Below are 12,013 nucleotides of genomic sequence, written 5' to 3' on the forward strand. Positions count from 1 at the left end.
GTAGATTATCTCCCTGCCCCCCACCCCCACCCCCTCCAGCAGAGTAGTATCTATTTGTCTCTATTCATTTGAATCGGAGCTTTTGTTTTGTTACTGGGAGAAGAAAGGGAGGTTTGGGGCTGTGGAGAACAGAAGATAAATGTGGAAGCAGAGGGCAGCAGTAACCCCTCCCTTTAACACGGTTTCAAGGCCCTAATGGAGAGATGGGTTACAGGCTGAGGTTGCTGGCTTAGTGGTTAGCAGCAAGGCCATGAGTCAGACTGCCTAGGCCTACATTCTACTTGTCCCTGGGTGTTTGACCTTGGATGTGATACTCAGCCTCTTGGTCTTGTTTCTGAACCGAACTTGGGTCCTCTTGCCCAGCGCGCAGCAAAGCCAGTTTACTGACACTGGGTTGTAGTGAAGGAAAGTACTGCATTTATCGGAGGGCCCAGCAAGGAGAATGGACAGCTCGTGCTCAAAAGACCCGAGCTCCTCGGTGGTTTTCAGGGGAGGGTCTTAAAGGCAACATTTGGGGTGAGAGTTGCAGAGGGCATGACTTTCTTCTGATTGGTTGGTGTTGAGGTAACAGGGTGGTGTTTCAGGAATATTAATCACCAAGCTTCTGGTTCCAACCAGTCTGGGGTCTATGTGCTTGTGGTCAGCATGTAGTCACCATCCTCCACCAGTGTGGGGGGGTCTTAGTTCCTGCAGAACAACTCAAAGATCTGTGGTCAGATTATGTGTATATATCCCCTGAGGAAGAACTAGGACTCTGTTTAGTCCCTGAGCTATCATTTATTGACTGCTTTTCTTTTGTTTCTGCATTCCTCACTTCCATAATTAGTAATTGCTTGAATCTGCTCTTGGGAACTCAGGGAAGGCCTAGGAGACTAAAGCCTTTTTTTAAAAACAAGAACTGGGGGACATGGAGGGGCTTTTGTACCTGGGAGGACTGGGTTCCAGCCTCAGTTTTCTCATCTGTAAAATGAAAGTAACGACAGTACCTACAATATATTGTTGTGGAGGAAATATGTGTGCCTAGCATGTAACTTGATCAACTTCAGTTGCTAAAATATAATTACCTTCCTTGATGAGTATCTTTAAGTTCACACAAAATTAACATATAGGGCTGTAGCAGCTGGTGAACAAAAAAGAGACAAGTAAATGAAACAATGTTTATAATTAAGTCTAGAAGGAATTCAGAGAGAAGCAGGAGGGAGAAATCCTGAAAGTCCTTCAAGACAACCCATAGCACTTAAAATGAAATCCAATTTTTTCCCTTGCTCTGCAAGGCCCCTACATTATCTGGCCTCTGCCCACATCTCCAACTTCACCGCCTCTCTTTCTCCCTTATTTAACCTAGCCACACCAGCCGTTTCATAACGAGCCGAGGTCATTGGATCCTCACGGCATTTGCACCTGCTGTTCCCTTTCCTTGAGTCTCTCCGCAGATCTTTACAAGAAGTTAGAGAAGAAGTTAAGGCCTCGCGGCAGGGGGCGGGGCTCTGGAGGAGGCGGGGCATGGGCGGAGTCGGCCGGAAGTGGGGCGGAGGTCCAGGAAGTGAAGGCCCTGGTAGCGGAGTCGGCGAAGTCGGCGACGCCGGTTGCGGCCTTGCGTTCCCGGACCGTGGGCGATGGAGAACGGAGCGGTCTACAGATCCACCACCGAGGCGCACCCGGGCCCCGCCAGAGGCGCCCGGAGCAGCCTCGTCGCCTACTTCACCCTGCGCCGGCTCAAGCGGACCCGGCTAATCCTCAAACTCCTTCAGCTGGTGAGTCCGCGGCCGGAGCGGGCGAGAGGAGACAGTCGAGCGGCTCTCAAGTGGCAGTTAAGAAGCGGCCGTTTCCACATCTCCAGTTCCTTCCCTCTCCACCTGGGGAGGGGCCGTTCCCCTCGGGGCTCCCCTTTCCCGCCGGCGCCCCCTCATCCCGGGTCCCTCCCCGCTGGGTCCCCGACGGCGACCTAGGACCACCGAGCGTGTTTGGCGGGCGCAGGAAATGCGTCAGCGACCGAAGTCAGCCGCTTAGACTTTCTCTCCTCCTGTGTAGGACTTCGGCTCTTCTCCCAGCTGTAACTCTGCGTTATCTCCCGAAGTGCCTGTATTTAGACTATGAAACGCTTTTTGTTTATCTTTCTCTGGTTCTTGCGGGTTTCCTGGTGCGAGCCCAAGGGGGCAGTTTAATTTGATGGACAAAGTCTTCCGATACTACGCAAGGCATAGAGATGTGTGTGTCCAATAAATTGTCTCCCAAAAGTTTTATATTGACTGGAAAAGAATTACTTCTGAATGAGCAATATGTGTGTACCAAATACGAAGTCAAAAGGACAGCTTTTTGTGTGTGTTGTGTGCAGGCAGCAGAGCGAGGGCATTCTTTTTCAGTGTCGCTGAGTTTCAGTTTACTTTGGGCATTGGTTAAGGACCTTAAACCTACTACTGAAAATATCAAAACATCTTTGAGATTTAAATTTTAATTCAGACTACACACATATTAAGCTCTTATGTTCTGTTTTAACCAGTGATAGGTAACATTTTCTGCAGGAGGAAAACTCAGACTGTTCAGAGTGTTTATGGGTTGGGTTGGTTTTTTGAACCAACCAAGTGAAAATAGCCAGTTAGTTTCCTTGGAAAAATCTTAAGTTCTTAGAAATCAGGTAACCAGAACTTATATTCTTAGAACTCAGATGACCTACTTTTATTGGATAGAAAAATAGTAGTCAGAAAACAAACAGTACTTTTTAGCCACCAAAATGATCACTTCTGAGAATAATTGGGGAGTCATTTGGAAGCAAATGACACTGTGGCCTGTGGAACCCAAGGGTCTGGCTCTATCTTCTTTTAATTCCATACTGGCAACCTTTCTGTTCTTACCAGGTGTCATCAGCTCCCTCCTGCCATTGTTCCTTTGCATGGGCGGTTCCTTCTACCTAGAAGGGCTTCCTTCTTCTCTTCCTCTTGTCAGCTCTCACTTGGCTTTTAGATATCAGCTATGTTTCTCTGCCTTAGAGCTAAAATGTTTCTACATAAGTAGTACAACTCTTTAGAACAGAAGAGGGTTAATATTCATCTGAAGCATTCTTGCTGCTCAAAAGACATCATAAATTCTGGTCTGTTGCCCATTAAATCTCTTTTTAGTTGCCTTTATTTTCCCTTCCTAATCAGAACTGGCAAATCTAAAGTAAAATTTCCCAGTAGCTTGTTTATAGTTTAGTAAACTGTAGTTCCATGTCTTCAAAATAGACTACAGCCAGAAGTTTGGGTAGACTTTTTACTTGGATGTGGTGAGGAGAGGAAGATGAGTTTGCCTTTCGAGGGTTGTTAGACTATTCCTGCTTGTTCTCCATCAGCCATAGGAGAAAGAGCGAGAGAATAAAAACTGCCACTGCACAGCTTGCGGGATCTTAGTTTCCTGACTCGGGATTGAACCTGTGCCCTCCGCAGTGAAAGCTCGGAGTCCTAACCACTGGACCGCCAGGGAATTCCCTCTGTTTATGGGGAACTTGTAATGTTACAAGAACACTTTCTCTAATATAGATTTTAGAAAATATTTCTTCGTTATTGCCTTTCATTTTGATGGTTTTCTTTTTGTTCCTGCTTTGTCTGTTTTAATGTCTTACCTCTTCACAACAGTATATTATAGGAGTTACCCAGAAAGTCCCAAGGAAGTTATATATGGAATAAATGAAAACTGTCGTCCAGCCAGGGGCAACAGGCAGAGTCTTCTTTGCCTTAACTCAAACTCTGCTTTAAGTTGTTTTACTTTAGATAACTTATTTTTTTAATTAAATAGAATTGGAAAGCTCCAAGAAGGAAACAACCGTAGTGGAGAAACCCATAACCAAAAGAGGAGGTACTTTAATAAGAGACCTGCAAGCCCTATGACATTTTATTCAAAATATAGTGCATTTCTGTGTTTGGGTAAATTATTCTAGACCCATAAATCTTACCAGATTCTCAAAGACCCCAAAAGGGAAATGAATCTTATTCTAAAACTTAAAAAACACTGTGTACTTAGGAAATTCTTAGAGTCCTACCTAGGAAGTTGCATTGGATTTCCTCTGAGGTTCTTTCCACTCTTAAGATTTTTAGAAATCTCTGAGGCTCTGTGGGATGTGCTTGCTGATACAGAGCTGAACACCAAAGGGTAGATAGAAAACGGAGCCTGCAAACAGAAGGGGAGGTTAGAGAGAAAAGAGAATAACCAGCTCTTGAGTTAACATACTCTGGGAGTTACATGGCTCTGTCTACCATTCAGATGTGACCTTAATTTTGTCAGAGGCTTGTCCATCCACCCTTCCAGAGCTGAAGAAGAAATAGAGATTCAGCTGAGAATTTACCATAAGGAGTCATTGCAGTTCTAAATTTATGCAGTCACTTTATTAGTTTATTCTATCCTTAGATTGGTCCTTATGCCCATATTTTATTTTGTGACGTTTTTGTTGCTATTGTTATTTTTGAGGGAGTTCGTTTTTGTTTGAAGGGAGAACAGACCTTTGGCAACCTAATTCCTTGCTAGTAAACTGGTGCAGTGATCTAAGTATGTGTGATACTCTCTCTGCCACAAGCCGACATTGTGTTTATGGTACCAATTGAATGTCCTGAAGGCTGCATAGTACTATGATTATAATGACTTTTTTTTTTTTTTTTTTTTTTGGCTGTGTTGGGTCTTTGTTGCTGAGCGCGGGCTTTCTCTAGTTGCGGCAAGCGGGGGCTTCTCATTGCGGTGGCTTCTCTTGTTGCAGAGCACGGGCTCTAGGCACGCGGGCTTCAGTGGTTGGGGCATGCTGGCTTAGTAGTTGCAGCAGGCGGGCCCTAGAGTGTGCGGGCTTCAGTAGTTGTGGCACATGGGCTCAGTAGCTGTGGCTCGCGGGCTCTAGAGTGCAGGCTCAGAAGTTGCAGTGCATGGGCTTAGTTGCTTAGCAGCATGTGGGGTCTTCCTGGACCAGGGATCGAACCCGTGTCCCCTGCATTGGCAGGTGGATTCTTAACCACTGCGCCACCAAGGAAGTCCCCATAATGGCTCTTCAGGCAAGCAGTTTGATTTAGAATTCACCAGTCATTTAAATTTATTAAATTATAAATATTGGTACTCTGTAAGTGCCAAGAAACAGATCACTTAGAAGCAGTTTGTATTATGTTGGTGCTCTTTTCATGATTTAAATGTGAAAACTGATAGGCACTAAATTGAAATGCTCTGTTTTTACCTTGAAGATCTGTAATGTCAGCAAATTATATCTTCGAACCTTTGGGAGAATAAATGTTTGCCGAAGGCAAGAGAGGCTTACCTGATTTCAGGCTGACTGATATGTTTACTTGAACCTTATGTATCACTACAAGGTTTTTAGTAGCAAATTCAGAAATTCACAGACTAATATAATTGTGTAGATGGAGCCTTATAATCAATAGCAAACGTTAAAAAGTTCTTTTTATGAGAAGTTTTTTGGTGGTAGACTGCTAAATGATGGAGAATTAGTATGTAGTATGATGACTGTTAATTTTAGGGAAGACTGAAGTTTCAGAAAAGGTAGTGAAACTGAAATAGAGACACAGGGTAGTCATTATCTGAATGTTTGAGTCACCAGAACTGTAAGACCATCTTTAGTCACTAAGACTTCCCAAATGTGTTGACCCTAGCACGTTGGTTTTAATGTATGATTTAACAGCAAAAGGGGAAATGCACAAAACTATAGTTGTAACTTCAAAAACCCAACTTACAGGGAAAACCTACACAAACATACATAGTCGTAAAATGAACTTAATAAGCAGTGCTTTATTGGGGGGAAACAAGTACAGAGTGGGAGTTAGGAGACCCGGGTTCTTGTCTGTGCCTGGCTAACTTGGGATATAGTCTGTCAGAGATTAAGTCAATCAACTGTAAGCATGAGGCTGGGAGACTGTGCTCTCCAAGGGCTCTGCCAACTCTAACAGCTTGATAATTCCCTTAATTATGTTTGGGTAAAATTTCATGTCATTAGAAGGAGCCGCATTGGGTGTACGTACTGTTGTTAGGTGCTTAGCCTAATATTCAGTAAGCGATCTTTAGTACATGCCTTCATGCCATTGAGAGCAAAACTGTTTACCAGAAAGTAATCAGCGAGCCTCTAAATTTATGGGTTGCATTCACCATTATTTCCTTACGCAATTCAGTGACTTTATCTCTTTTCCAATCTTTAACCACTTTGGTATTTAATGCTGGTGACCACACATTTCTCAAACTTCTTCCCGTAACTTTCACATCTTTTTTCTTTTTTCTTTTTTTGTTTTTTAAATGTATTTATTTATTTTTTGGCTGTGTTGGGCCTTCGTTTCTGTGCGAGGGCTTTCTCTAGTTGCGGAGAGCGGGGGCCACTCTTCATCGCGGTGCGCGGGCCTCTCACTATCGCGGCCTTTCTTGTTGCGGAGCACAGGCTCCAGACGCGCAGGCTCAGTAGTTGTGGCTCACGGGCCCAGTTGCTCCGCGGCATGTGGGATCTTCCCAGACCAGGGCTCGAACCCGTGTCCCCTGCATTGGCAGGCAGACTCTCAACCACTGCGCCACCAGGGAAGCCCCCATCTTTTTTCTTTTTTAATACAAAAAAGTGTCTGCTTACAAATATAAGCATAAATATATATGATTACTTACATATATATGATTAATAAAATAAGCCACACTTCAGCCCTCACACCACTCACACACTCTGCAGCATCACTGTTAGATTTACAATTTGGAGGAGTGTGTTTACTTTCTTTTTTTTGGCCGCACCGTGCAGCCTCCTACGTTGGAAGCGCGGAGTCCCAACCATTGGACCACCAGGGAAGTCCTTTTTAAAATTTTTTTATTTATGTGTTTGTTTGTTTATTTATTTATGGCTGCATTGGGTCTTTGTTGCTGCGCGCGGACTTTCTCTAGTTGTGGCGAGCAGGGGCTACTCTTCGTTGTGGTGCGCAGGCTTCTCATTGTGGAGCACGGGCTCTAGGTGCGCACGCTTCAGTAGTTGTGGCTCGCGGGCTCTAGATCGCAGGCTCAGTAGTTGTGGCACACGGGCTTAGTTGCTCCGTGGCATGTGGCATCTTCCCAGACCAGGGATCGAATCCGTGTTCCCTGCATTGGCAGGTGGATTCTTAACTACTGCGCCACCAGTGAAGTCCCGCAAGTCCTTGCTTTTTAAGGAGTTTAGGAAAGAAGTGTTAAACTTCCTGTGACCTGCTTGTCTGGTGCAAGTTGCCCTGTTCCCTCCTCCCCTTGAACTGTTGATGTTCCTTCAGGCCTCACCCGGTCCTCCGCTCCTCCTGTCTGCTAACCAACTAAATCAGACAGGCAGTGCCTGCATGTAGAAGTCCATACTCCCTGGCATGATAATCACTGTCACTCAACTCCTTAACCATTTTCCTCATCACTTCCCATCCAGTTAGGTTGGTTGCCTTATTATCCCGTTTGGGCTACTGTGCAAATCCTTGCTGGCATGAATCTGTTCCTTTTGTGCTGCACCTGGAATGCCCTCTGCCTATCCTGATCCTGTGTGTCTCTTGGCCCTGATTTGAGTCTTGCTTTTCCACTCATCTTTCTCCAGCTATTATTAGTGCAGGTGGATCTGAACATTCTCCTGAGATTTCCTGAATTTATGTATAACAAATGCTCAATTATGAGATATAAAATTATTGTTTTTTTATTTTTTCTTATACATTAATCTTGTTGCTCTGTTATTACATGTTCCTATATATATTACAATGTTGGATACATGATACACAACACACTGTATTTTTAAAAAAACTTTTCTTTTCAGCATCTTTATTGGAGTATAGTTGCTTTACAGTGGTGTGTTAGTTTCTGCTGCATAACAAAGTGAATCAGCTATACATATACATATATCCCCATATCTCCTCCCTCTTGCGTCTCCTTCCCACCCTCCCTATCCCACCCCTATAGGTGGTCACAAAGCACCGAGCTGATCTCCCTGTGCTACGTGGCTGCTTCCTACTAGCTATCTATTTTACATTCGGTAGTATATGTAAGTCCACGCCACTCTCTCACTTTGTCCCAGCTTACCCTTCCCCCTCCCCGTGTCCTCAAGTCCATTCTCTATGTCTGTGTCTTTATTCCTGTCCTGCCCCTAGGTTCTTCAGAAACATTTTTTTTTTCTTTTTTTAGATTCCACATATATGTGTTAGTATACGGTATTTGTTTTTCTCTTTCTGACTTACTTCAATCTGTATGACAGACTCTAGGTCCATCCACCTCACTACAAATAACTCCATTTCGTTTCTTTTTATGGCTGAGTAATATTCCATTGTATATATGTGCCACATCTTCTTTATCCATTCATCTGTCGATGGACACTTAGGTTGCTTCCATGTCCTGGCTATTGCAAATAGAGCTGTAGTGAACATTGTGGTACATGACTCTTTTTGAATTATGGTTTTCTCAGGGTATATGCCCAGTAGTGGGATTGCTGGGTCCTATGGTAGTTCTATTTTTAGTTTTTTAACGAACCTCCATACTGTTCTCCTTAGTGGCTGTATCAATTTACATTCCCATCAACAGTGCAAGAGTGTTCCCTTTTCTCCACACCCTCTCCAGCATTTATTGTTTGTAGATTTTTTGAAGATAGCCATTCTGACTGGTGTGAGGTGATACTTCATTGTAGTTTTGACTTGCATTTCTCTAATGATTAGTGATGTTGAGCATTCTTTCATGTGTTTGTTGGCAATCTGTATATCTTCTTTGGAGAAATGTCTATTTAGGTCTTCTACCGATTTTTGAATGGGGTTGTTTGTTTTTTTGATATTGAGCTGCATGAGCTGCTTTTAAATTTTGGAGATTAATCCTTTGTCAGTTGCTTCGTTTGCAAATATTTTCTCCCATTCTGAGGGTTGTCTTTTGGTCTTGTTTATGGTTTCCTTTGCTGTGCAAAAGCTTTTCTAAGTTTCATTAGGTCCCATTTGTTTATTTTTGTTTTTGTTTCCATTTCTCTAGAAGGTGGGTCAAAAAGGATCTTGCTGTGATTTATGTCATAGAGTGTTCTGCCTATGTTTTCCTCTAAGAGTTTTATGGTGTCTGGCCTTACATTTAGGTCTTTAATCCATTTTGAGTTTATTTTTGTGTACGGTGTTAGGGAGTGTTCTAATTTCATTCTTTTACATGTAGCTGTTCAGTTTTCCCAGCACCACTTACTGAAGAGGCTGTCTTTTCTCCATTGTATAGTCTTGCCTCCTTCATCAAAAATAAGGTGACCATATGTGCATGGGTTTATCTCTGGGCTTTCTATCCTGTTCCATTGATCTGTATTTCTGTTTTTGTGTCAGTACCATACTGTCTTCATTACTGTAACTTTGTAGTATAGTTTGAAGTCAGGGAGCCTGATTCCTCTAGCTCCATTTTTCTTTCTCAAGATTGCTTTGGCTACTCAGGGTCTTTTGTGTTTCCATACAAATTGTGAAATTTTTTGTTCTACTTCTGTGAAAAATGCCATTGGTAGCTTGATAGGGATTCCATTGAATCTGTAGATTGCTTTGGGTAGTATAGTCATTTTCACAATGTTGATTCCTCCAATCCAAGAACATGGTATATCTCTCTATCTGTTTGTATCATCTTTAATTTCTTTCATCAGTGTCTTATAGTTTTCTGCATACAGGTCTTTTGTCTCCTTAGGTAGGTTTATTCCTAGGTATTTTATTCTTTTTGTCGCAATGGTAAATGGGAGTGTTTCCTTACTTTCTCTTTCTGATCTTTCGTTTTAGTGTATAGGAATGCAAGAGATTTCTGTGCATTAATTTTGTATCCTGCAACTTTACCAAATTCATTGATTAGCTCTGGTAGTTTTCTGGTAGCACCTTTTGGATTCTCTATGTGTAATATCATGTCATCTGCAAACAGTGACAGCTTTACTTCTTTTCTAATTTGGATTCCTTTTATTTCTTTTTATTCTCTGACTGCTGTGGCTAAAACTTCCAAAACTGTGTTGAATAATAGGGGTGAGAGTGGGCAACCTTGTCTTGTTCCTGATCTTACTGGAAATGGTTTCAGTTGTTCACCATTCAGAACGATGTTGGCTGTAGTTTTGTCATATATGGCCTTTATTATGTTGAGGTAACTCGCTCTATGCCTACTTTCTGGAGGGTTTTTATCATAAATGGGGGTTGAATTTTGTCGAAAGCTTTTTCTTCGTGTGTTGAGATTATCATATGGTGTTTCTCCTTCAGTTTGTTAATTTGGTTTATCACATTGATTGATTTGCGTATATTGAAGAATCCTTGCATCCCTGGGATAAATCCCACTTGATCATGGTGTATGATCCTTTTAATGTGCTGTTGGATTCTGTTTCCTAGTATTTTGTTGACGATTTTTGCCTCTGTTTTCATCAGTGATGTTGGCCTGTAGTTTTCTTTGTGACGTCTTTGTCTGGTTTTGGTATCAGGGTGATGGTGGCCTCATAGAATGAGTTTCGGAGTGTTCCTCCCTCTGCTATATTTTGGAAGAGTTTGAGAAGGATAGGTGTTAACTCTCCTCTAAATGTTTGATAGAATTCACCTGTGAAGCCATCTGGTCCTGGGCTTTTGTTTGTTGGAAGATTTTTAATCACAGTTTCAATTTCAATACTTGTGATTGGACTGTTTATATTTTCTGTTTCTTCCTGGTTCAGTCTTGGAAGGTTGTGCTTTTCTAAGAATTTGTCCATTTCTTCCAGGTTGTCCGTTTTATTGGCGTATAGTTGCCTGTAGTAATCTCTCATGATCCTTTGTATTTCTGCAGTGTCAGCTGTTACTTCTCCTTTTTCATTTCTAATTCTATTGATTTGAGTCTTTTCCTGTTTTTCTTGATGAGTCTGGCTAATGGTTTATCAATTTTGTTTATCTTCTCAAAGAACCAGCTTTTAGTTTTATTGATCTTTGCTATTGTTTCCTTCATTTCTTTTTCATTTATTTCTGATCTGATCTTTATGTTTTCTTTCTTTCTGCTACTTTGGGGCTTCTTTGTTCTTCTTTCTCTAATTGCTTTAGATGTAAGGTTAGGTTGTTTGAGATGTTTCTTGTTTCTTGAGGTAGGATTGTATTGCTGTAAACTTCCTCTTAGAACTGCTTTTGCTGCATCCCATAGGTTTTGGGTCGTCGTGTTTTCACTGTCATTTGTCTCTAGGTATTTTTTGATTTCCTCTTTGATTTCTTCAGTGATCTCTTGGTTATTAAGTAGTGTATTGTTTAGCCTCCATGGGTTTGTATTTTTTACAGAGTTTTTTCCTGTAATTGATATCTAGTCTCATAGCATTGTGGTCGGAAAAGATACTTGATACGATTTCAATTTTCTTAAATTTACTGAGGCTTGATTTGTGACCCAAGATATGATCTATCCTGGAGAATGTCCTATGAGCACTTGAGAAGAAAGTGTATTCTGTTGTTTTTGGATGGAATGTCCTATAAATATCGGTTAAGTTCATCTTGTTTAATGTATCATGTATAGCTTGTGTTTCCTTATTTATTTTCATTTTGGAGGATCTGTCCATTGGTGAAAGTGGGGCATTAAAGTCCCCTACTATGATTGTGTTACTGTCTATTTCCCCTTTTATGGCTGTTAGCATTTGCCTTATGTATTGAGGTGCTCCTATGTTGGGTGCATAAATATTTACAATTGTTATATCTTCTTCTTGGATTGATCTCTTGGTGTCCTTCTTTGTCTCCTGCAAGAGTCTTTATTTTAAAGTCTATTTTGTCTGATATGAGAATTGCTACTCCAGCTTTCTTTTGATTTCCATTTGCATGATATATCTTTTTCCATCCCCTCACTTTCAGTCTGAATGTGTCCCTAGGTCTGAAGTGGATCTCTTGTAGACAGCATGTAGGTGGGTCTTGTTTTTGTATCCATTCAGCCAGTCTATGTCTTTTGGTGGGAGCATTTAATCCATTTACATTTAAGGTAATTATCAGTATGTATTTTCCTATTACCATTTTCTTAATTGTTTTGGGTTTGTTATTGTAGGTCTTTTCCTTCTCGTGTTTCCTGCCTAGAAAAGTTTTTTTAGCATTTGTTGTAAAGCTGGTTTGGTGGTGCTGAATTCTCT

General features: G+C 41.8%; 1 protein-coding gene across 2 annotated transcripts in view; it reads left to right on the forward strand.

Annotated features, from left to right (window-relative positions):
* The first annotated feature begins 1,535 nt into the window (after positions 1-1,535).
* CMTM6 (CKLF like MARVEL transmembrane domain containing 6) overlaps positions 1,536-12,013 on the forward strand; it is a 60,865-nt gene continuing 50,387 nt past the window's right edge. For both annotated transcript variants that reach the window (XM_068557890.1, XM_068557889.1), the window contains exon 1: positions 1,536-1,754. In XM_068557890.1, coding sequence (XP_068413991.1) covers positions 1,617-1,754 — 138 coding nt within the window. In that variant the 5' untranslated portion in view covers positions 1,536-1,616. The remainder of the gene's footprint in view (positions 1,755-12,013) is intronic.

The sequence above is a fragment of the Eschrichtius robustus genome, chromosome 12, assembly GCF_028021215.1.
Source record: "Eschrichtius robustus isolate mEscRob2 chromosome 12, mEscRob2.pri, whole genome shotgun sequence".
In the NCBI taxonomy this organism is placed as follows: Eukaryota; Metazoa; Chordata; class Mammalia; order Artiodactyla; family Eschrichtiidae; genus Eschrichtius; species Eschrichtius robustus.